General features: G+C 42.6%; 1 protein-coding gene and 2 long non-coding RNA genes across 3 annotated transcripts in view; 2 read left to right on the forward strand and 1 right to left on the reverse strand.

Moving 5' to 3' along the window:
- The window catches only part of LOC310845111, a 31,215-nt gene extending 23,475 nt beyond the window's left edge, over window positions 1–7,740 (forward strand). The window contains exon 2 of the long non-coding RNA XR_014564467.1: window positions 7,102–7,740. This is a non-coding gene — a long non-coding RNA (uncharacterized lncRNA). The remainder of the gene's footprint in view (window positions 1–7,101) is intronic.
- The window catches only part of GPR149 (G protein-coupled receptor 149), a 35,272-nt gene continuing 10,279 nt past the window's right edge, over window positions 1,469–26,461 (reverse strand). Inside the window, exons 3-4 of the mRNA XM_083739464.1 lie at window positions 24,848–25,302; window positions 1,469–2,896 (exon numbers count right to left, since the gene is read on the reverse strand). Coding sequence (XP_083595590.1) covers window positions 2,324–2,896; window positions 24,848–25,302 — 1,028 coding nt within the window. The 3' untranslated portion in view covers window positions 1,469–2,323. The remainder of the gene's footprint in view (window positions 2,897–24,847; window positions 25,303–26,461) is intronic.
- LOC310845121 lies at window positions 8,202–9,498 on the forward strand. The gene is made up of 3 exons (XR_014564481.1): window positions 8,202–8,768; window positions 8,808–9,078; window positions 9,442–9,498. It is a non-coding gene; the product is annotated as an uncharacterized lncRNA (long non-coding RNA).

Below are 26,461 nucleotides of genomic sequence, written 5' to 3' on the forward strand. Positions count from 1 at the left end.
TTTCTTCTTTTTTGACGGCATTCTTGTGTTCTGCGATACGTGCATTTATTCGTCTGTTTGTTTGTCCAATGTACGTGGCTGGGCAGACTTTGCAGGGTATTTCATAGATCCCTTGGTTTTCCAACTGGATTTTATCCTTGGGGTTTCTGAGGATATTGGCTATTTTTTGGTTGGTGCAAAAGGCTGTTTTGATATTGTGTTTATGGAGGATTTTGCTAATTTTATCTGTAGTGCCCTTGATATAAGGAAGGAGGGCCATGCCATTGTTTTCTTCTGTGTCTTGGTTTTTGGGGGGTGTTTCCTTTTGGATTAGCTTCGTAATCCTGTTTTGCTGGTATCCATTGGCAATTAACACATTTGAGAGCAAATGTGTTAATTGCAAAATCCTCCATAAACACAATATCAAAACAGCCTTTTGCACCAACCAAAAAATAGCCAATATCCTCAGAAACCCCAAGGATAAAATCCAGTTGGAAAACCAAGGGATCTATGAAATACCCTGCAAAGTCTGCCCAGCCACGTACATTGGACAAACAAACAGACGAATAAATGCACGTATCGCAGAACACAAGAATGCCGTCAAAAAAAAGAAGAAAAAACTTCCTCTCTTTTCCAACACATGAAAGAAACAGGACACGAAATTAATTTTGCAGATTCCAAATTGCTCTTTAACACGGAACATCACCACAAGAGAATAATCATGGAAGCCATCGAGATAGAGAAACACCCTCACAACATGAACAAGCGTGACGACACATCCCGCTTGCCAGACATCTGGAAATTAGCCCTCCCCACAAAAACTGACACCAGATCCAGAGGCACACAGAACGCCAACACCAATCAACCACACCAGACCCAAACCCAGACCCTCTCCACAGATGAATTACTGACACCATCCAGTAGCCAATCCATGGTGGCACCTCCGGATGCTGCACCCCCCTGCAATCCCTACACAGATCTGGCTGACACAAGCCACAAAACCACAGCTCGCCCCTATACACGAAGCCAAGCCAAAGCACAACTAAGTGCAATACAGCCATCTTCTCAGGAAAACTCTTCACAAAGTTCAAGAGGTCAAGACACAAAGACTTTAGCAACTAATCCACACCTAATGACCCACCTAAGTGGTACTCAGGATATCACTCAAGAAATCACTCAAGGTATCTCTCAAGTAATTAAGGAACAAAAGAAGAAAAGGCACACTAGCCTGGGAACTTCCTCTCTGCCCAGAACATTGGAGGCTAGACACCACACCCCCTCTACAGTATTTATAGGAACTCAAACATTGAGATCCCGCTCTGTTCCAGTAACAAGAAGCCGAAAGCACCAGCCTGAAGATGACGAGTGAGACCTCGTCGAAACGTCGCCTAGACACCCCAACTTTTACACGGGAAGACACCCGAGGACACCAAAACATATATATATATATATATATATATATATATATATATATATATGAATGATTTTTTTCAGCATTTCAGTGCAAATTTCTCATAATGTTTTTGCGTGCAGTTTTGACTAATGTACACATTTTTGGAAGCAATTTCTTATAATGCAATTTTGTAGATTATTTTCACCAATGTATTGTTTTATGCACATTTCCCTCTTAATATGTGCATTTTTGTCAACATTCTTGGGTGGGAGAACTGCATTGCAAAATTCAAATTAGAGTGAATTTTGGAGGATGGCTGTGTTTCAGTGCTCATTTTGTTCTGAAAAGTGCAAATCTGATAGATTTGCCTTTAAATGCATACTAAATTTAATTTCTCCCCATCCCCAATCATCACTGCTGAATTCCATGGTTTATGCGCTGTGTTTGTCCTCAATCTTCCAACATTCAGCATCACTGGATTTAGAACCCTGGAGGAGCTTATTCTGAAACATTTTATTATAATAAAAAAGTTTTGAAGTAAATGATTAAAAACTCTGGTTGGAAGCAGCTCTTCAAGCAGATCCTGTATATTTCCAAAGGTAGGTAGCTCGTTACTGAAAACCAAAACAAATGCAATAAAGTATTAATTTAGAAAAAAACATTATCTCCTCCCTTCCCTGGTAGCCTATTAGAGCTGCTTTAAAAGCTTTGACTACAATTCTGCACACAATTAGGCTGCTTAAATCCTGCTTAAATGATATGCAGGATTGTGACCCTTGCTGCATTATATCTTGATTTCTATCTTAAATGTGCTGACGTTTTCCATCGCCGCAGCAATATTCTTAACTCTGATTTCATGTCCAAGCAAAAAACAAAAAACAAAAAAAAACAGAACAGAATGTATTGATTCAGAAAACCCAGATTATTCAGGTCTGAAGTAAACTGTTTATTTTAGTTGCTGGCACCGCTTTCTTCTCTTTTTCTGTATGCTTTGTTTAACATTTGTATCTCCTCTTGATAACCTTCTTTCTCCATGTGTTGCTTTTTACTATTCTGCCTGTGGGCTTCCACAGTGTCCGGGATTGATATGTTAATATCGTTGTTGGGATTGTTTGACGGTATGAAGAGCGAATAGGAAGCCGTTTCCCCTAAATCGCATGAGACAAATCTGTTCTCTTTCCGAGAATAGCGCAAGGATGGAGACCGGACTTGGGTTGATGACTGGCTGATGTTGCTGATGATTGACACTGTATCCATAGCTTCTTCGTTGTCACAAATTTCAAGCACTTCTAAATGGATCTTGACGCTTGTGTCAGCAAATGTGGTTGGAGAATCCTCAGGGTTTGGCTCATGACCCACGCTCTTGGAGCGATACACTTCAATTTTCTTCGATGTGGGCGTTATTTTCTGTCCCTCCGTGCTTACCTCATATGTAGATAAAGAGAGGGTTTTTCCTGTAGGCGCATGGAGAGATACGGTCCCTTGAAATGCACACAAAGGAATTGCTAAGGAGCCACCTGAACGCTGGAAAGAAACAAAATTGTTAATATTTCTTCATGTCACTTCCACAAGTCAACAAGCCATTGTTAACAAACTAATTGTGCTTCACTTATTATATTCATTGCTGAAAACACAGCAAACCAATTATCCCTCGCTTATTTGCATTGCTGAAAATGTACTCTTCGCTTTCTTAGATGCCATGAATTTAATCAACAGTATGAAAACATGTCCCCTTTCTTAAATTTCACGGTTCTTTATTGAGTTATAATACTACAATGCAAGTTCTACAAAAATGGTCTGTGATGTATTTAATAGGGATGTGCATAGATTTAAACTTCCATTCTGTTACTGATTTGCTCTGTGCTTCCTCCTCTACAACCTATACCTCATGTTCTGAGTCACTCTATAAAATGATGTTCTGTGTTCCCCTTTCACTATAATGGGGAATCTTAAAGCTGCTATAACTTTTTTGCCTTTTGGTCAAAGTGGGTGAAATTTGCAGGCACGAGAGTGCCTTTAGAATGGATTAAGCCTGCCAAATTGTATACAGATAGGTCCAGGAACTTTTTATGGGGGAAGTAAAAAGGATTCACTTTCCTCCATGATCCCAAAGGAGGGCAAGTGGAGTGTATTCTGATGTCTACATTTTTTAAACTTCACAGTTTCACACTGGCTTTTCCAGTACTTGCTCATTTCTTCTGACAGCCTCAAGCTATATGTCCTATCTAGAATGCTACCTGTAGAATTCTAAATAGTTCTGGGTTGGTTGGTTTTCTTAAATTAAAGCAGAGCCATGTAGGAATTGGGGTTGGGTGTTTTGTTTTTAACTCTTTAAATAGAGCATTTAACTTTTTTAAAAATAATCTGCTACTGTGGTTTAAATACAGAGCTCTTCATTGTTGTGCTGGAAACATTTTGGACACCCTCGCTTGTTTCAAATCACACAGACCTAGAGAAACATAGATATATAGCGGGGCAATGAGCTATAAGACATAGAAAAGAAAAGGAAGTTCTAATCCAACTTTGATTGGTATTCATATCTCTCTTTGACGTGGGAGGGGGGAAGACTCTTAAATCAACAGATCTGCTGCATTATTTGGCTGAAGCCCCAATATTTAACTCTTCTACAACTGACTTAACCCATCCTCATAAAACTGCCTCCCTCCTATGTGACCTTCCATCTTCATAACATCCCAACCCCAGAAAGCGCAAGCCATGTAAGATGCAATTAACAAAATTTGTAAAGAAATGAAAGCGAGGGGAGTACAAGAGAAATAGTGAATGGCAGTTAATAAAATCAAATTAAATCAAGTAAGCATATTAAACATGAAAAGGCTACCTAAATAGACAGACTTTTAAAGCATCCTTGGTTGCTATGGGTGACTCAAAGAGGTGGGTTACTTACGCAGTGAATGTTGGCTGTGGTTGTGAAAATGACATCTGTATTTTGGGTGGGGCAGTACTCTGGGAATGGGGGAATTGTGTGAAGAGCCTGTTTGCATGCTATTGGTCCCTTGGCCCATCACTCAAGCTTGATATCACCTCCTCTAGTTCCTTGCAAGTATTTATGGTGGGGCAGCCAGAGGCAGAACCCCTGCAACACCCATAGTTCAGTGCTAAATGAAGGATGTGCCAGAAGACTTAGGACAGCCTTTGGACAACCTAACACTGAAGTAGCCAAGTGGAATGCAATTTGCTGCTTCCAATGTACACAACATCAAATGATAAACATTTTTAGTTGGATTCTGTTCTGAAGTACAATCTATTATATTGTCCTTTGATTGTATATTTCTCTTTTCATATGTATTGATGTTCTTCATGGCTCTGGGGTCCTTTGGACCAAAGAGCAGTACGTATATAAATAAACCACACCATACTACACCACACCCCAGGGTACTGGAAGCTGGAGTCAGAATCTCAGTTGTGGCTCAACAGGGCTACATTAGTTACTATTCATATTACAAAACTGGGAAGTAACCAAAACTCCATCAGTAAACAATTGGACTCTCAATATGCTGACTTTGATGGCACATGAAAAAAATATTTGATTACATGGACTTACAAAAAGAGGCCAATTCACAGCAGTGTGACAAGAATTTCACATTCTTCCGAGGTGGATGTGAAAATGAAGGTGCTTTTTCTAAAGGCATATTGCAGGAACCTATACATTAAGCATCAACATTAAAACAAGGGGAAGTGATAGAACATATGGTTCGACTTAATGCAGGGATGGTGGACTTTCTCAGCCGGGATTTCTCGCATTGCATTCTGGGAAACTTTCCAGCAGTCACATGTCAGTGGTGGGCACTGGTGAGGGCTGTTGGCCTGAGGAGAGGAACAGTGGTCTTGGGAGTGACAAGAAACGGAGAGAAATGCCCAAGAGTCCACATTTGGCTCCAGGCCTGATTTTCCTTATTCCTGTCTCAATAGATTATTCTTTTTTTTATGTATATATTTTATTTTATAACACAAATAAACAACACAAACAGAAAAACAAACAATACAAACAAAGTCTTGTCTTATCCTTATTTTTTCTAAACATTGTTAGGTGGGCTTCCCCAAGTCCCCCCTATCTGATTTTCATTTTACCTCATCTTTAACAGTTTACATATATCATAATTTCTAACCATTTCTTTTATCACGCTTACTTTAACCATAAAAATCTTCACATTTTGTCAGTTACAAATAATACTATTTTAAAATACACTATCTTCTACTTCTAACCCTACAGCCTATATCCACTTCCAAAACTATTCTAAGATTTAAATATTAACATATTTTTTTCAAATATTCCTTAAACCACTTCCAATCTTCTTCCACCGTCTCCTCTCTGGTCTCGGAGTCTCCCAGTCAAGGACATTCCCTAACATACCTTTATCATGCTAGCCTATATCCCAAGACTGGCCCCTGCTCCCTACCCCCACTTTCAATAAGTGTGGGAAAGCTTGGAAAATGGATTTGCCTGTAAAAGTCAGGAAAGGGTGTCTCATTTCACAATGCAGATTGTCAAGCCAGGTGGTGAAGGAGTTTCACAATTTACTTCCAAATCATCTGTATGAGGCTCATGTACACTGCAATGCTCTAGGCAGCTGCCTAGTGTTACCTAGTGGCTGCTTTGCGCAGCTGTCAGAGCTCTGGCTGTAAACATCTGGGGGATGCTTTGCGCTCAAGGCTCAGACTGCATTAATGTGCACAGCCTGGAGTTTCAGTCTGAAATCTACTTAGTATATCTGAAGCATCCAGAAAACTGAGATGAATGAAGGCTGATTGTTCTAACACCGATCAAGTCCAAAAAGTGATTATGGTTTGAGGCGTGTCTAATTAAATTTCTGGAAGACAGGACTGTATCTCACAGGCCATGCAAGAATTCTTGGTATTGTTCCAGGAGAATGAATTCTTGCTGAATAGAATGGGAACTTGTAATCACTATGGATCTGTTTTTTCTCTTGTACATTTCAAAAAATAAGAGATGCAGGATATCTTTGAAAGTACTACCTTGTCTCTTTCCATTGCTTTGCTTCCCTCTTCCTTCCTCCCCTCTTTCCATGGTTTCCCAAAATGTAAAATTTATCAAGAAAGCCAGGGGTAGGCAATATGGTGCCTTCCAGATGTTATTACAGAATCACAGAGTTGGGAGGGGCCTCCAGGGTCATCTACCCTCTGCAATGCAGGACTCTCCACTAAAGCATCCATGAGAGATGACCATCCAACCTAAGAACCTAAAGTAAAACTTAAGTCTTCAAAAGTATACAGTTTCTTTAGAATATAATTTTTACACCACGTTTGCACTGATTTTAGCTCAAGGTAGTACGAGACCAACTTGATGATGACCGCTAACTTAGATGGCATTCAAAGATGATTTGTTTGTGAGGATGAGGCTACTAGCCATGATGGCTATTCTCTGCTTCCACAATGAGAGGTATTAATGTTTCTGAATACCAGTTGCTGTAAAGTGCAGGAGTAGAGAGTGCTCTTGTTCTCAGGTCCTGCAGGTTGGCCGTTGTGAGAACAGGCTACTGGTTTAGATGATCCAGAAAGTTTCCAGGTGGAAACTTACATTAATAATATCCACTTAATGAACATAGAATCATAGAATTGTAGGGCTAGAAGAGACCCCAAGGGTCCTCTGCTCTAACCGCTGTGGCCTTGTTCCTTGAGGCTAGGGCTCACTCAGGAAGAAAGGCATACAGGCAGATGTAAAAAGCTTCCTTGCCTTTTCTCTTTTTCAGAATTTGATGAGATATTGATGTGAGGGATGGCTTGCTTCTCAACAGAACGCTCTTACTGAACCGACTCTGGCTAGGTTTCCCCAGCCTCTTGGGACAACTGAGAATCTCCACACATTGCTTTAGGAAGCTTTGCTGTATTTTCTCTCGACTTGCCACCTCTTCTTCTGACTGCTGCGAGTGACTTATTTCAAGAGGCTCTGCTACGCACATCAAACTCATTTAGGTATACAACAATTTGAAGGAAACAAGATCGACTGTGCATTGTGCCCCCTTAGATGAGCTTTGCTGCCGCTGCTGATAAATACCGGTTGAGACAAATAAGCCACAGTGCAGCTTACCAGATTGCCGGCAAAGACGTCAGAAAATGACACACTCTCAGTTGATGTATAGACCTAGAGACTGAAGTCGTTCGCTCCTCGCACTGTATTGGTGTGCTATATTCATTTGCTCAGACATAGCAACATTTGCTGCAAATACTCTTCCGGTGTGAAGATTGCCTTCTATAATAAGGTTCCTACATTTCCTGGGAGGATAGGGAACTGCTGTGCCTTTAAGAACTGCACTGAAAGGAAAATTCCATCAGGCACAGCTTTTCTCTCCTATAATAAACTTTATCTGTCTGCCCTAAAGCTACCTACATTTAGTTTCCTGCAATTCTTAGAGGTTCGTCTTCCAGGATCATTTTCAATACACTTGTAAAAGGGGACACTACGAGAAGCATTTTCAAGGGTGACATAGCACACCAATAACAGGATAGGCATTATGCAAACAAATTATCCATTTCCATAGCTGAAAACCCCATGCAAAGGTCAAAGGATGTAAATTTAGCTTTTATGTCTTGTCTTGGAATGTTTCTGGTTTTCCTTTTAATATGAAAACAAAAAAAAATTCCTTCCAGTAGCACCTTAAAGACCAACTAAGTCAGTTCTTGGTATGAGTTTTCGTGTGCATGCACACTTCTTCAGATATCTGAAGAAGTGTGCATGCACACGAAAGCTCATACCAAGAACTGACTTAGTTGGTCTTTAAGGTGCTACTGGAAGGAATTTTTTTTCTTTTGACTATGGCAGACCAACACGGCTACCTATCTGTAACTTTTAATGTGAATTTGCTTCCAGATGTAAATGTGGACATTGTTCTGCCCGATCACTGGTTTCCATACAATCTGGGGCAGCCTCTTGTATTCCTGCTCCTCCAGAAGGAGATCCAGATTTATTATAGGCTTTTTAGAAAAGAAAGCAATTATGCTCTGTGTGCCTCTGTGTGTACGCACTGGCGCTTTTTAGAGACTTGGAATACTATTTATTGCAAAGGAGGAGAGGGAACAGGAAGCATTTTGCATGCATTCTAAAAATAACGTTGTAGCTTACATTCCTTTGAAATTATTTGGAGGACAAACACGATGCAGTTTATAACTGGTTTTGTCTTAGTATTTCCCTTGTGGAAATAGGCTTGTTAGATTTTTAGTAAGCTAATTGTTAATAATCCATAAACATCTCTTATATCGATCCACAATCCCTCAGTTCCTCCCAGATTGACATCTTGTTATCTACTTTTAGTTACTTCTCCTACTCTGCATACTCTTATCTCAGTAGTCCTTCTCACATGATAGAGCCACATTTAGTGTGTGCATGGTCCTTTCCCACATCCCACATATTCAGTATAAAGTCTGAATATAAATACAGAAAATACAGAACCTGTATGAGTACAACTGCATAGACAATCAAGGATCTTCAAGATATTTCTCAAAAGCCACTGCTTTCAAGACAGGGCCACAAAACATCAAAGGAATCACCTGGGATAAATCTCAGGTGATTCTTTGGACATGCATACATACACACGTACACAAACATATAAAACTGCCCTCTTTCTGGGAGAGATTTATTAATATCTTGAGTGAGATAAGAATGTTTGTAAACCTTGAAGGGTTTCACTGCTGAAATTCCATGGGCTCTCTCCAACCAAGTTATACTCAGAGTAAGGTAAAGGTAAAGGGACCCCTGCCCATTAGGTCCAGCTGCGGACTCTGGGGTTGCGGCGCTCATCTCGCTTTATTGGCTGAGGGAGCTGGCTTACAGCTTCCGGGTCATGTGGCCAGCATAACTAAGCTGCTTCTGGTGAACCAGAGCAGCGCATGGAAATGCCGTTTCCCTTTCCACAGGAGCAGTACCTATTTATCTACTTGCACTTTGACGTGCTTTTGAACTGCTAGGTTGGCAGGAGCTGGGACCGAGCAACGGGAGCTTACCCCGTCACAGGGATTCGAACCGCCAACCTTCTGAATGGCAAGTCCTAGGCTCTGTGGTTTAACCCACAGCGCACCTGCGACCCTATACTCAGAGTAGACCTACTGAAATGTATGTACCTAAATTAGCCATGTCCATGCATTTCACTGGGACGCAGGTGGCGCTGTGGGTTAAAGCCTCAGCTCCTAGGACTTGCCGATCGAAAGGTCGGCGGTTCGAATCCCTGCGGCGGGGTGCGCTCCTGCTGCTTGGTCCCAGCGCCTGCCAACCTAGCAGTTCGAAAGCACCTCCGGGTGCAAGTAGATAAATAGGGACCGCTTACCAGCGGGAAGGTAAACGGCGTTTCCGTGTGTGGCTCTGGCTCGCCAGAGCAGCGATGTCACGCTGGCCACGTGACCCGGAAGTGTCTCCGGACAGCGCTGGCCCCTGGCCTCTTAAGTGAGATGGGCGCACAACCCCAGAGTCTGTCAAGACTGGCCCGTACGAGCAGGGGTACCTTTACCTTTTATGCATTTCACTGGCTCTACTTTGAATCTGAAGTGGTTGCATACAACCCCATGTTCTCAATACTTGTGCAGAAAAAACAATAACCTCTGGTGCCTGCTGCTGTCGCAGCAGCAGTAGCAGCAGCTGGGTAGACCTACAAGCCTCCTCTTGTCACATACCCATCCCTCCAGCAGCCATTTCAATTCAAGTGATTCTCTGTTTCAGACAAGAACATGTATTCTAGCCACAAAAACTGCTCTAGTAGGCAAATAACGTCTTCTTAAGCCACGGCACATGTGAAAGTTACAGTTATCAGGTGAGGAGGATAGCACACCAGGCTGCTATAGAATACCTGAGATGAAAACCAAGAGACTCAACATGACATCCACCCATTAGTAAAGACATCAGGAAAACTCCACAAGTTGCATTGTTTTGTAATAAGATTTGGAATAGATAGCCATTGTAAGTTTATGACTGCATGAAAACCTGACCTGATAAGAACATAAGAGCCCAAGGAGGCATCTAGCATCCTTTTCTCACAGTGGCCAACCAGGTGCCTATGGAAGCCTGCAGGCTGAATCTGAGTGCAACATCATCCTGTCTACCTGATATCCCCAGCAACCAGCATTCAGAAGCATACTGAGTGGCAGTGGAGCTAGAACGTAGCCATTGTGGCTGGTAGTCATTGATAGCCTAATATCATCCATGAATTTGTCTAACCCTCTTTTAAAACCATCCAATCTGGTGGCCATCAAAACATCATGTGGGAGTGAGTTCCATAGTTCAACTATAATATGGACATGAGAAACCTTTCCTATTTGCTCTGGCTCTTTGAAAATGTAGATATTTTATCCTGCTCTTAGTTTGCTGGCTGTTTATTTTGCCTTGTTGTATTTTGTTATGTTTCTTTCTTCTGAGAGTTGTATACTGCCCTAGGATCTTTTGTTGAAGGTGGTTCAGAGGTATTCTAAACAGAAATTAGAAAAACTGATGAGTACAGTTTTATGTCTCAGTTTAATCTTTGAGCTGAATGCATTTGCAAAGATATATTTTAAATTAAAATGGAATTTTGTCCCTGAAAATGTTGAGATTATAACTTGTGTATTCCCCCCCCCAACCCTTCATGCAAAGTATTTATTTCTAACCTCGAAATACTGAACTCAACTGATTGAGGGCCAGTTCACTTAATCTGTTATGATGACCTTTGAAACATCAACGCCTACCCATGCTGTGCTTTCTGAGTTAATGGAGGATTATCTTGACTGTCTGAAACTCATATTGCTTCCCTGTCATTGTTTCCCAGCACTATTCTACTTTTCCTGCTTTCGCTTTTAGAACGCTTATGTATTCCGTACTGAGAACAAGGTCAGACAACAGGCCGTAACATTCATCCTTCAACATCAAGTGAAATAAGCAATTTAAATGGTGACAACGATAAGTGTTTTGTTATGGATTGTACCACAAAGGAAAATTTATAATGGGTGCTACTAAACTGCTTTGCTTAGGCTCCTATTTGTCATAGAAAATAGGGAGCAGGAATTACGGATTTTCTGTAATTGGCTTAGAGGAAAACCATTTGCATGAAAACTCAGCAGTCTGTCTCTTGAGTTCAGTTGGGTTTGCTCCCAAGTAAGTATGTATAGCAGTGGTTTTCAACCAGTGTGTGTGGCACCCTGGGGTGCCTTGAATGATGGTCAGGGGTGCTGCGGGCAACACTGGCCTCTGTCCCTCTTTCCTTTCCTCCCTCCTCTGATGCCCCTCTCTTGTCTCTGCCTCCCGAAGGCTTGCGTAGCTATTTATTGCAGCAGTCCCGGCTATAAGCTCTGCAGGCGAATGGGGCCTCTGAAAGGCAGGGCAGCTCAGAGACCAGGGACAGCAGCAGCTGCTGCCCAGAGGACTCCCAAGGGGAGGGGAGGGGAGAGGAGGCTGAGGGAACCCTCCACAAAGGAGGGTGTTTGAAAAAGGGTGAGAGGCTGCCAGCTCTGCAGCCCCACAGGGTTCCTGAGCCCCACAGGGGTGACACAGAAAGAATGTAGTTGGTCAAGGAAGCTGTGGACTCTAAAAAGGTCCCAAACTTCTCATGTATAAGATTGCTTTTGAGAAGAAAGTGGTCTATGGCTACAGTCCTATATACTCTTACCTAGGAGTTAGTTCCATGGATCTCAGGAGAATTTATTTATGAGAAGACATGTGTAGAATTTCATTGTAGCAGTGAGCATAGCAGGGGACTGGTTGTTCTTGATTAAAATAGAATGAAATATATGGCCTGCAGCCAATTTTTTTTCCAACCCTCAGGTTCCCCTTCCACCCATTAGCCATTCAGTGAGAGGGAAAGGGGTTTTAGTATCATGGAAAGCATGCAATGGCAGCTATGTGCTCTGCAAAAATGAATAAATAATTTTTAAAATAATAATAATAAGCAATGTGGAAAATGTCTCAGCAGAGAAGTAGATATGTGTTTCTTGAAAAAAAATCAAAAAGTGTCCATACATTTTTCTGGCAATTCAGTTGTACAGTGGTACCTCGGGTTACAAACACCTCGGGTTACAAACACTTTGGGTTACAGACTCCACTAACCCAGAAGTAGTACCTCGAGTTAAGAACTTTGCCAAAGGATGAGAACAGAAATTGTGCGGCGGCGGCAGCAGGAGGCCCTATTAGCTAAAGTGGTACCTCAGGTTAAGAACGGTTTCAGGTTAAGAACGGACCTCTGGAACGAATTACTAAGTTTGTAACCAGAGGTACCACTGTACATGCTTCTAGGATTACTGAGGGTTTGAGCATTTAGAAAAGATAAAGGTGTTGAAGAGCTTTTTAAAAACTGAGTTTATAGATAATATAAACAGTCTATAGAGAAAAGTGAAGACAAGGCTGTAGCTTTAGCTTGTACACACAGTACACACAGGTGCACATACAACTTTGCATGGCTCACTAAATCACATAGCTCTTTTGTTTGCTCCTTTGAACATACCCGGGTGCCAGAATGATCCTAAGTTTGCCTACAATTGATAGAGGAAACTCAGAGAAAAACTAGCTAGGAGTATGTGCTGATCCATGTCTGCTCCAATGGATTTAATGAAAATCGAAGATGGAAAGAAAATCAGAGTTTGTGTGTGTGTGTATGTGTGTGTGTGTGTGTTTGTGTGTCAGTTTGTCACTGGTGCTCATTACAGTACTGTGACCCCCAAACAACTTTCTACTGGTGTAATGTGGCACTCAGCCTGAAAAAGGTTCTTTGCCTCTGCTACAACTATTTAAGGTATGTTCTTGTGTAACTTTGATCACACAAAGGGCCTAAGCAAGATTAGAGCCATGGTCCTTCAAGGCCAGATACCACAATCGATTGATCAGCCTTAGAGGTCTAATGTCACTCATCTCTCTTAGTTAGTTACATGCTGCCTCTAGATCCCAGTGGGATCTCACTGCCTGAGACAGTCGCCTCAGGCTGCCTGGCTTCACCTGCCTTCAATTCCTGCATCATCCTGTACATTCTTTCCCATGGTGTTGATCTGACTCCCCAAACAAATCCATTTCAGTAGCCACAAACAGCCTTGATATGAAAACAGCTAAACCCACGGGGGCCAGCCTTTGACTCCTTGGAGACACTCCTGTCATAAACATCCTGTGAATATTGGGAACAATTGGATAGGTGCTTTCTGTTTCCAGATGACTGCCTCACTCAACAATGGATATAGCTAAAAATCTCACACAGCCCCTTGAGGACACTTTGGATAAATGAGGCTATATTCATGTTTTGAGTGCAGCTTGAGAATGGTCCAACGGCTTCCGGTGCAATGCCATTGCTGAAGCTAAACTGCTATAGTCAGTGCCTGTGTGACAGAACTTTTTGGAATCATGTGCACTCTGTCAGGGATCTCTTTTTTGTACTCCACAAAAGTTTATGCCATTATACATGTGTTAGTCATTAGGATACCACAATACTTTTTTTGTGCTACCTAATTTCATGAGTTCCTTTTTGGTGGAAGAAGGCGGGAATCTTTTAAGAACTGCACCAGGTCCCCCGATCTCCTTGCCCCTCTGTGTTAGAAGACCAGAGTGCTTGCAGCAGATAAGGAATCAACAAACTCATTTCAAACAATGGTTCCTTCATATAGGCTTGTATCTTCACCTTGCAAAAGCTCTTCGTCTCCCCACCACGAGCTGCATTTGCAGCCTGGAGAAGATTCTCTCTCCCTTTTCACCTCGCTCAGATGTCTGGATTTTCATTTCAGAAAAATCAGTTCAGTGATTTACATGTGCCTGCAGTGATACACCCCCCTCAAGGCTTGCTCTCTGTTTTCTTTTGCATTCCAATAAGTGTCTGTCTCTGTGTGTTTTGCAGAAGTGGAACTAATCACTGATTCTCACTGTGAAGTCATTAAGGCTTTGAAAGCTGAGACGGGAGGTCTCATTAATTTTCTAGGATTCAACACCGGATAGCTCTATGTCATTGTAAGAGGACATCCTGGAGTGAAAAGGAATTCCAAGTCTGTAGTTTTGTTGCTGCAGTGTGGGCAGTTCACGTAACATGCCCATGATGCTGTTTATTAAAAAGATTTTCATTTCAGTAACCCACTTGGCACAGACACCATTTGGCACAGATATCGCATAGCAGTTCTATTGTTTGGGTGCTGCTGTTGATCAGAGCAAAAGACTACAAGGAAGCAAGATACAAGATGTGTGCTTGTTGAGGGGGTTTGCAAAGATCCAGTGCTCTTGCTCAGAAACAACTAAGTAACTTCTTATTTCTTGGAGTCTTCTTTACTCTCCAGGCTAGTCTAGAGATTAGAATAACCGGACAGCCTAGCTTCACAGCATGCACATCACATGTATAGACAATATTCATCCAAATGTTAGAAGATAATTAAGAAATTATCTTAAGGGCAAAGGAAGCCACCTTCTATTGAAAAAGACTAATGGTCCATCTAGCTCAGTATCTATAGAATCATAGAACTGTATAGTTGGAAGGGACCCCTGAGGAATCGCAACTAGATCATATATGACTGATTGCCACCCAACCTCTGCTTAGAAACATCAAAGGAAGGAGAGTCCACCACCTCTCATGGGAGTCTGTTCCACTGTCAGAAAGTTCTTCCTGGTGTTTAGAGAATCTCCCTTATGGATAAGGCCTTTCCTATTCCGGAATGTATGTGAACTATCAGTCTATACAGTAACGTGTCTGAAATTAGAACCCTGACACTAGTGATTCTACTGGACCTCTCAGCAGCTTTACATTCTGTCAGCATTGTTGATATTCTGGAGCACTTCACCAGAATGGCCTGGGAGGAATGTTCTACATTTAAGCATATCTAGTTGTTCTGGAAGGCTGCCCCACCCCAGTGTCCTACGAGGTCCCACAATGATCCATCTTGTCTCCCAGATGGGCAGCTGCACAGTTTTTAAAAACATGCTTTTGTGTTGTAATGCTACTTATCGTTTGAGTTTTTCCATGAAAACTTATTGATTTATATGTTTAACAAGACATTTTTAATCATCTGTGCTTGGTTTTCTCGGGATCCCATTGGGATAGAAATGGCAGGTTATTAAGTTCTATAATTTGCAATGGCCTGTGGTTACAAGCAATAAATATTTATGGGGGGGGTGGATTAAGCCCTCTAAAACCAACAGATAAATTACATTCAGAAATGATCTGAAACACGCTTTGTTTGCTTTTCCTTACAGATTAAACTGTGAGTACAATGTGATAGGACTGTGAAGCTGCAAACGTATATGCATTTACCTATAAGTAAGTCCCACAGATGTTAGTGGAGCTTACTTCTGAGTAGAGATATATAGGATTGTGCTGAGCCATTTTAATAACAAACTAGTTACAATGCAAGTAGAGATGAAAATTATTAAACCATGAGCATGTTTTTTGCTCTTTTATTCATGTGTGACAACCGGAGTTGTGCTGAAATCTCTCCTCCAGTTTCTTGAAAGTTTGCTTCCTCTGAGAATTGAGGATTCTATTTTTCATCTGCAGGGAACTTTAGAATTTCTGGGGGAGCAGGGTTTTGAACTTGCCTTATCATGGCAAGGTCGTGAGAGGGAAAGTGTGTTTCTTTTCATTAAACATTTCTCTAGTGCTCTGCAGTAACGCTTCCTGACTGAAAAAAAGTCCTATGGGAGGAATTGCCTCGTGACAGCTTCTCCTGGGCTTTGACTGAAGTGTGGGCACTAGGAAAGGTTGCAAAGTGTAGACCCCTGGAGATATGAGGCAGCACTCACATTCTTCCAAAATCTGCTCCAGAGAATCAGGATAAGTATGTGCCTCAAATACTTTTGTGTATGTACTTCCTTGCCTTGTAGGGGGTGGACACATTACTCTTGCTGGACTGTGAGCGTTAAAAGAGAACCATAGGGTTGCCTCCAATTCCAGTGCCAGCACAGACCCATTGGAAATAATGGCCACAGCTAACTTAGGTCCATTCATTCCAGTGAGTCTGCTCTGAGTAAAACTAGCACTGGCTAAAACCCATAGTGCTGGAGTTATCTAAGAGTGCCCACCATCACCATTGTCAAAGCAATGATTCTTCAACATCAACTTCATTGGACTGGTCATGTTGTTTGGCTGTGTGATGGCCTGGGAATCTGATTCAGAGGCTGAACCGGAGGAATCCCAGCCTGCACAGGAGTCCCCGCCTCCAGGGCCAGCTGAACTGGGGCAGGGCCTTGATTCTGAAGCACCTGCACCTGTGCCAGATCCTCAGGAGCAGGCACCAGGTGAATCCACTCTGGATCCGGAGGTGGTTGAGGACTCAGTGCCTACAGGTGAGTCTCCCCCTGGGTCCAGTAACCCTTCAGCCTCTCCTGAACTGCAGAGGCTCAGGGCAGAGAGGCGAAGGGAACTGGTTTCTCCCAGGAGGAGTGCTCGCCTTAAGGCCAGGAGAGGCGGGTCTCCTGGGGGCCGGGACAGCCCCTGGCCTCAGAGAAGATAAAGGCCAGTCAGCCCGGTCCCAGGTTGCAGGAGCAATGTCGTTGAAGAGCTGTTTTGGCCAGCATCCAGTCCTGTTCCCCCAGAGTTCCTGTCCTTGCTCGGCTGCTCGCTATGGACCCCGCTTCGCCCGAGGAGGACTGTCTGCCGACCCTCAACTCAGGTCCTGGACCTCGCCCCACGGTAACCTCCCCCCTGGACCAGCACAGGCTGCCTGATTATTGTCTTCCAAAGCAACCACTTTATTCCAAACTTGAAAATGGAAAGCATCATGCCAGTGGTCAACAAAAGAGCTTTAAAGTCTTTCTCAAGGCAAATCTAAAAAAATGTAGTATAAACACCGACAACTGGGAAACACTGGCCTGCGAGTGCTACAATTCAAGAACAAAGGTGTTATGGGCTTTGAAGACGCTTGAACTCAGGATGAAAGGGAGAAACGTGCTAAGAGGAAGGCACATTTGGCAAACCCTCACCATGATCAACTCCCACCCAGAAACCTACAGTATGTCCCCACTGTGGAAGGACGTGTGCATCCAAATTGGGCTCCGCAGTCCCTTCTGGACCCACTGTTAAAACCGTGTTTATGGAAGACAATCTTACTCGTCTACAAGTGATCACCAAAGAAGAACAACCCATAGTGCTGGAGTTATCTAAGAATGCCCACCATCAACACTGCACAGTCAGCAGGTGGGAGAGCCACAAAACAGGTGGCTGGCATGAAAACACAGCCTTCACTCTTAATCGACATCTGGCCGGTCAGAACTCTCTTTCTAGGTAGAGGGAACAGAGATAGCCGCTGGGCCAACACAGGTAGAAGTACCCTGACAACAGCAACATTGATGGGGAAACCATTAAAAAAAAAGAATTTGTGTTTGTGTATGGCAAGGTTCAGTTACTATTTCCATGCATAGGGAGGATTTAGGCTATTTGTGAGTCTGTGGCTGTTTCTGTTGTCTGTTTCCAGTAAAATGATCAGGTTCGAGCATTTTGAAACTGCGCCCCTATCCTTGATTTGTGCATGGGAAAGGTGTTATTAGCTTAGCTGTGGAGAACAGAGAAGGATGGGTAGGGGCAATCAAGGTGTCATGGGCGAGGGGGGGGAGGATATGGCATTTGGGAAGCATGCCAAGTATAAGGTTACCAGATTTTTTTTCAACGAATCCGGGGACACTTTTCAACTTCAATGGATTTTGTATGGGGACTGATTTGTAAATCTGGGGACTGTCCCCGGGAAACGGGGACGTCTGGTAACCTTAGCCAAGTAAGGGGAAAGGTGGCTATACTGATCTCCCCCACCCACTAGCCACTGGATCTGCTAGTGCTGCTTTTAAACACCAGATCAGTTTGCAATAAGATCTTCCTCATCTACAATTTGATAATGGATGAGGAAGTTGACTTGCCATGTATGTTTGAGACCTGGATAGAAATACTCTCTCCTAGCTGTACCCACTTGAGTACTCAGATCAGAACCAGAGTAGGCTCACTGGCTATGAATGGAGTTTGCTGTACTCTCTACAGACCACCTGTCTGAGTGAGTAGAAATGTGGAGTGTTTGTATAGTGTGTGTAGGGACAGATTTGGAATTCTGCTGGTGGAGAAGATCCACTGTCCAGCAGTTCCTCTACTTGAGCTGACAAAGAGTTGGCACGAGAGTTGGTTTTGAGGACCGCCCAGGATGCTAATTCTCTGGGATATCTATGCTGAGAATCTGGGGCAGCTCAGGACTTCGTGACTGTCCTGACAAACATGGGGCTGTCACAACAAGGCTGTCCCAACAACACACACTGGATTTGGGTTTCTCTCCTAGGCAGGAAGAAGGTGATCTGAAGGCAGAATATGTTACAAGTATTCTCTTGTCGTGTTTAGAGTGCTGTTGAGATTGAGACTTACACTAGCCTTTTCCCTTTGCAAGGCCTCCTATTAAAATGGACTGCCCCCCCCAGCCTCCTACGAATGCTGATGGATTTTAGAAGAAGATTTTATCACTCATATGACTGGTGCTCCTGCTGAAGCCCTGTTTGATTTGAGGAATGCAGATGTGGCCTGGATAGCTGACAAAATTGCCCCCAAGCATCGTATCCCAATTTGGAGAGCCCCAGGGGCCCCATGATACACTCTAGAACTCAAAACTGACATTTTCATTTGTCATCATTTCATATCTGCGTTGTAAAAAAAAAAGCTGAGCCAACATTATAAGGAGATACTTATCAGAACAGTGTCAAAACCAATTCATTGCATAAAGAAAGCTAGTGCAACATAGTGGTTGAAGGCAATATACTTCTGAATGCCAACTGCTGGAAAGTGTGGGTTAAAAAAAATGTGGGAGGGGATGCTGGAATAGGGAGAGCTATTTGGACTATTGATCCCATAACAATTTATAAATCTGGCTGGCTTGAACAGTCCTGTTACCAAGTGAGGCTATAGTGCAACCTTTTGCTGCAAGTCTTACTTATGGAGATATAAATACTGACCTACCTTATAGGCTCGTTGTAAGGATAACAACAATACCAAGTCATGTGGTATTTGAAGGCTTAGCCAAGTGTTATTATGAAATCAGTCCAAGGCTCTCTTTCACATGCAGACTGGAAAAGGAACCCTCCTTTGGACACAGCAGGGCATTCTTAATTTCTGTGCTGCATTGAAAATAACTATTTAAAACCGCCCCTAATATGTGCTATCAATGCACTTTTGACTCTAGCATTTAGAAGCAGAGCAGCTTTTGTGCATGTCACTGAAGAACAAGTCTCTCGCTTCGCTCCATATCACTAACAAGCGTTTGCTCAAAAGTTGGAAACAGAAAGCTCTTAGGAATTGGCAGTAAGGGAAACATCATATTCTTGGGAATTTACTGCAGTAATAAAACAGTGATTAATAATACTGAAATACTTGGTTCATCCGTCTTGCCATAGCCCTAGGGTACAGCAGTCAGTTCTGCTTTTGGCACTTGCAAGATTCCCACCCTCCCCCCATCTCCCCAGTTTGTTCAAAAGATCAAATGTCATACTTGTGGCAGGCAGTCTGGCAGCTACTACTGGATGCAGGAAGCAAATGGACCTTGTGGATAGAAGCCCTGAACTTTAGAACTTGCTGAGCATGAGGGCATGACAACAGGGCTCTGGGCGACAGTTTGGAAAATGTCAAGTGTTCATGCCAGGGGAATAGGGAAGGCTGGTAAGCAGGCAGAAAAAAAACTTTGTCTAGGAAAGGATAACCCTCACTTCTAGGGCAGAAGAGGCTAGCCACACACACCAGTTTGTGTTGTTGTTTATTGCATTTATATACCATCTTTTCTTACAAGAAGCTCAAGGTGTGGCATGCATGGTCCTTCCCCTCATTTAATCCCCACAATGACCCTGTGAGGTAGGTTAGGCTGAGAGGCAGTAAGTGGCCCAAAGGTCACCCAGTGAGCTCCATGGTCAAGTGGGGATTTGAGCCCTGGGCTCTCAGGTCCTAGTCCAACATCCTAACCACTACATGTGCTCTCAGACCTATCTTGGCACCAACTGGTTGTAGAAGCCAAGGAGCTAAGGTTAACAACAACAACAACAACAACAACAACAACAACAACAACAACAACAATAATTTATTCATACCCTGCCATCTGGGTGGTTCCCAACAGAATATTAAAAACATGATAGAACATCAAACATTAAAAACTTCCCTAAACAGGGTTGCCTTCAGATGCCTTCTAAAAATCAGATAGTTGCTTATTTCCTTCATATTTGATGGGAGGGTGTTCCACAGGGTGGGCGCCACTACCGAGAAGGCCCTCTGTCTGGTTCCCTGTAATCTCACTTCGCACAGTGAGGGAACTGCCCGAAGGCCCTCCGCACTGGACCTCAGTGTCCAAGCTGAACGATGGGGGTGGAGGCGCACCTTTAGGTACACTGGGCCGAGGCCGTTGGGCATTCTTGCTGCTGCTAATTTATATCCCTCCCTTCTTCCCAATGAAACAATAAACACATGATTGAAACTATTCTAATACAGCTGCAGACTGGGAAAGATCTCAAGTTAAAAGGCTTGTTGTTGCAAAACATCTGGTGACTCCTATTGATATAGTCACACAGGGGTATTAAACCCCAAACACCACAACCTGCCTTCTAGTTTTGACATCACACATTGGGCATAAAGACCTAAGAGAGCAGGCCAAAGGCACAGCTCATCCAGCAGCCTTTTCTCACAATGGCCAACAAGATGTACAAGTATAACCCAAGAACATCAACAATCTTCCCACTGATGCGTCCCAGTCATTTATTCATATGAAGCTGTCATAGGCCATATTCACCCCATACATTTAAAGCACTATGGTGCCACTTTAAGCAGTCAGGGCTTCCCCCAAAGAATTCTGGGAGCTGTAGTTCCCTAAGGGTGCTGAGAGTCACAGGAGGCGCCATTCCCCTCAAATAAGTAGTTTTGATCTCAATTTTCTAGATGAAATGTGAGGGGAATGGGGGTCCAAGGTACATTAAGAATTGCTGAAACCTTTACATCCCAGTTTAATCACTGAGGTGATCTGCAGGAGCATCGTTCTTTGTCCCCTGAGTTGATGAGGCTCACCTGACAACAAGAAAAAACCAAGCCTTTAAGGTCATCAGCCCAGCCCAGAGATTCAGAAGGTACCTTTTGTTTCAACCTTTAAATGCCTGCTGAAAAAATTATACACTGCCAGGCTTATTCAGGCAATTAAAGAGAACATTTCCCCCATCATGGTTAGTTGATGGTCTTTGATTTTAAAGGCTTGTGTGTTTTAATTCCACGCACGTATTTCTGTAAATCACCTTGACATTTTTTTATGATATAGTAGTATACAAATATTTTTATAAACAAACAAAAAAACAAAAAAACAAATTGACCTGAAGGTAATTGTGGTGGGGTGAGGTGAGTCTGGCTCAATTTCTCAGTACCAGGAATTCATGAGAATACATATGGAGAGGTTCATAAAAAGCTAAGATGAATAGACATGAGATGAAGCCCTCACTTTGAATATCTGCCCTGGCTTGCCCTTTCACAGCTTGAGGAATGCAAACACCATTTCTGAGGATAGATGTGCAGGGGCAGCAAGAACAGCAAGTATTGGGCTTTCTTTGCAAAGATGGTTCTTGGGTCCAATATGTATTCTCAGAAAGTGCTTTAGTCTTTAGGTCTAAATCATTAATTTTTAGTTACCAGAGTATCCGTGAATAGGAGTGCATTGCAGAGAATATTTCTGTCCAGGGTGCTGAACTCTGGGTGAAAACCAGTGCTTTCTTTTCAGGAGGTACGCAAGAGTACACAAGTCGTTTTTTGGTTGTTAAAAAGTGTGGCACTTACTGTAACAACTTCATGGTGAGTACCAGCACCTATTCTTCTAGGAAAAAAAGCAATGGTGAAAACCATTTTTAAAAACTTACACTACTTCTTTGAATATTTAACCCCCTTAAATAGCAACGATCTTGCATAATCTGGTTGGTACATGAATGTCCTTCCTTGCTTCCATGCCTGCTTCAAATAGGGAACAAATGTGGTGTAGTGGTTAGAGTGGTAGACTCGTAATCTGGTGAACCAGGTTCGATTCCCTGCTCCTCCACCTGCAGCTGCTGGGTGACCTTGGGCTAGTCACACTTCTTTGAAGTCTCTCAGCCCCACTCACCTCACAGAGTGTTTGTTGTGGGGGAAGAAGGGAAAGGAGAATGTTAGCCACTTTGAGACTCCTTAGGGTAGTGATAAAGCAGGATATCAATTCCAAAATCCAAATCCAAATAAATGAAAGCTGAATGGGTTCTTCACAGACAGAGGCACCTTTCCCACTTCCTCTTAAAACTGCATAGAAGCTGCATAGGTTTCAAACGGAAGTGATCAAAGGGAAAGGGAAATTACTGAAGGCCGCATACAGCATACTATTAGAATGGGAGATGGAAGATGAAGAGGTAAAATCAGTTGTGATTAAATGGGCACAAGATGTAGGTCAAAACATTATGATGGAAGATTGGGAAAAATTACGGAAAACTGATTTAAAATTTACAGATTGTTCCCTATTGAAGGAGAATTACATGAAGATGATGTACAGATGGTACACTACACCAGTGCAGTTAGGGAAAAGGTAAAAAACTAGTTCAAATATATGTTGGAAGTGTAAGGAAAAGGAAGGGACATTTTATCATATGTGGTGGGATTGTAATGTAATTTTAAAAAATTGGGAAATGATATACAATGAATTGAAGAAAATGTTCCATTTAACATTTGTTAAAAAACCTGAAGCATTTTTGTTAGGGATTGTAGGGAAAGATCTGCCAAAGAAGCTGAAAAAGATCTTCATGTATGCAACAACAGCCACGAGAGTTCTAATAGCACAAGGATGCAAGACTGAAGAAACCCCAACTAAAGAATCATGGCAAGAAAAATCAGCTAAATAGTTTGAGGATCTATACAACTGTGTAACATGCAGAAAACAGCATTCTTAGAGAAATCAAAGACTGGAACTGAGGGAAGCTGGGGGTGGGGGGAGGGAGGGAAAATGAGGGGGAAATAAGGATGATATGTTTCTAAATATGTTTTGTTTTAATTTTGAATAAAAAAAACTTTAAAAAAACTGCATAGAAGCTACTTTTCTGTGATGTGATCCAGAGAGAGGGTGGTGTGGGGTGGGGTGGTGAATGAGCAGGGAGTGCAACCCGAAGGCTTTTTTTCACAGCAGGAAGGATGACATCATCCACCAGAGTGTCAGGGCAAATGATGAGACTTTCAAGTTTGTTTGTGACAGGTTAGCATATCAGAAGTCAGTCGATGAGGAAAAGAATCAAGCAGAGTCTGGATATTCCTTCCCTTTGATGGAGTTCCTAATTCATCGTAGCTCATGGATCCACACTTCTTTGCGAAATTGTCTGCATTTCTAATTGCAAGCTACAAGTTGTGTTGCAGCTCCATGTGGTTTATAAGTTGAACCAATGCACTCAGAACAAAGCCCCACTGAGTGCAATGCAGTTTCTAATAAATTGGGTGTGTCTAATAGTGGAGGAACCCAGATGACTGCTATGGGGACTGTAATGATGAGCTCCTGCACTTACCACTACACCCTGATCACGAGGAAATATGATTATTTCAATTAGAAGATGGTGGTTTGTAGCAATTGGTGAACAGTAAATAAGGGTTGCCATACGTCCAGGAAAACCTGGACATGTCCTCTTTTTGGAGGCCAACATGCCCATCTGGGTTTTGTTTTGTTTTTCAACATTTTAAAGGAAATGTCCGGGTTTTCTGGGCTTTTTAATTTTAGGGTTTTTTTTGGGGGGGGGAGCGGGCATGTGCATGCTCAGGAGAACACTGTGCCCTGGAAGCAGAAGCACTGTGGTGGCGTGATAAGGTAGGAGCTGGGGTCCTGCCTCGGCTCGGGCTGGCAGCAGCTTGAGCCTGGCGGATTAGGCTTGGGCAGTTTGGACGTGGGCTGCTTTCCACGCCATGGCCACTGCCAGTCTGAGCCAGGGAAAGAGGAGCGCTGTAGTGACCCCGTGTGCCCATGCCCACATGCTTCTTTTCCCAGCTCGAGCTGTCCTCTTTTTTGCTCTACGAGATATGGCAACCCCACAGTAAATGGAAGTAAGGAGACTCTGGCAGGACTTGTGTACGCTCAAGGACTGCATGGCCTAAAAGCACAGTGGGCACATCTTAAGGTGATGGTGATGCGTTGCAAAGAAGGAAGCAGAACTCCTTGCTATCTTCTAAGCATTTATCCACTCCACCTGTCAAGGAACCAGATTTGGTACCAGCAAAATCCCTTGCTTTTGATCATATGATCAAACAAACAAACAAATGGAAAAAAAAAACAGCATGGAAGAAAGTCATAGCTCTACCCCACCTGCAATGCTGGTAAACCAAAGTCTTTGGGCTTTATTTATTGCCAGTGAAATAAATAGGAATACATTCCATGAAGCTGATGTACACTGGCTCAACTGTGGCTCTTTTTCACATAAATCTGAGTCATATAGATGCTCAAGTTTCAAAACATAGAAGTAAAGCACAGACCACCAAGCCTGCAAGTTATTCATCACATACTGCACATATAAGAAGACACTTTTAGAAGATTTCAAACAAGGAAAGACTCTACCTGCCGTGGGGTCCTTTCCGACTTACTTCTGCACCACTCCCAGTCAGAGAGTTCTGGTTTTCGGCACTCCTCATGAGAAAGCCTTCTTTCCTTCTCTTCAAAGAAAGCACACTTCTCAATATTCCTCACCTCTTCTTTTTTATACGTTCCCGTTTTGTCAGAAAGCAGACAATCCATAAACTTATCTTTGTTAAGGTCTTGTTTGGTGTCTGTACCAACAGTTTTTTTGCACTTGGTGCTCTCTTTAAGCAGGGAGCTGTCCTCCAGGGAGATGGTGCTGAACTCAATTTTGTTGCAGTCCTTTTGAGTCTCTCTTATATTCTCGCAGTCATAGTTGAGCAAGCTGTGGTATGATATAGAGTTGCCATCGTCGCTGTGATAGTTGTCATGAGATATCTTATAGATTCCATAACCTTGTTGGAATGACAGATTGAATTCAAAGCCTCTTCTTTTGGCTAAAGAAAGGAAAGAAGTGTTTGCATTAAAAATAGCTGGTAGGAAGTGCAAATGGCAGATACTGGCATTAAAAACAACAACCATAAAATGGGATAAATTTGGATTGCATTGCACACTTTAACACAATATTTTTAAAAACCAACCAATGTTCCAAGTGCTTAAACACCAATGCTAAATGAAGACAGACATATGCTCTAAGGGTGAAGACATTATTTGCCCTGAATACATATACCTTGGAATGGATTTAATGTGTCTTCCAGCTACTTCCACCACACCTGGAACTTATATCTGACATTACCCAATATTAGCTGACTCATTTTCTCAGGAAGAGAACAGAGTGATTTCCCAGATATTAGAAGTAGTTTTGATCTCTGTTTTCTGGAGGACCCAGCATGTGAAAGCTGATAACATGCAAAACAGAAAACAAACTTTCTGGCTCATCATGATAGGATAGTCAGCAGAGTGTAGTTTGAACTGGTTGGCGTGGAGTTGGTAGGCATAAGACTACTAAAAGGCAAGTCACATGTCCTGTTGATTTCAGTGGGAACTAAATTCAGTTATGTGGATCTAACACCTTGGATCAAGGGCTAGTGTAGCATGCTACTTAACAGAATGAACTGTGAAAACAGGTAAAATTATACACATTAGGTTGGAACTAGACAGGCATGACTTAAAACCCACTGATTTCAGTGGGAACACTGCAGCTAACTTACTCTGGATCCCATCCATTGTTTGCCATTTCAATCTTATCTTGCCTGGTTTTTTGGAGGTGTGTGTGGCTTAAGTCAGCAGATGGTTTCACATTTAGCATCTGTTGCATCTGAACGGCTTTAATCTAATTTTAATCGGATCCTTTACATCTGCTTTGTGGCATTGATTCAGAAAGGGCAACAGGCACATGGAAGCATCTCTTCAGAATTAAGAAAAGCATGCAGAAAATTGGAGTTGCATTCACAGTCATTTCGCAGGCTGGATCCAACACTGTTTCTGATGTAGGGTTGGGAACTGTGGAAGTTGCTTATGATATTGCTAGTCAGAGGCATCATCTCCCCACCCCATTTGTCCTCAAAGGAAAAGAGAAGTGGAAGGAATGAACCCCAGACCTCCACATATCCAAGCAAGTGAGTGCTGTTCTCAAAGTCAACAGCACCATCTACC

The sequence above is a fragment of the Podarcis gaigeae genome, assembly GCF_964106915.1.
Source record: "Podarcis gaigeae genome assembly, chromosome: 5".
Lineage (NCBI taxonomy): Eukaryota > Metazoa > Chordata > Lepidosauria > Squamata > Lacertidae > Podarcis > Podarcis gaigeae.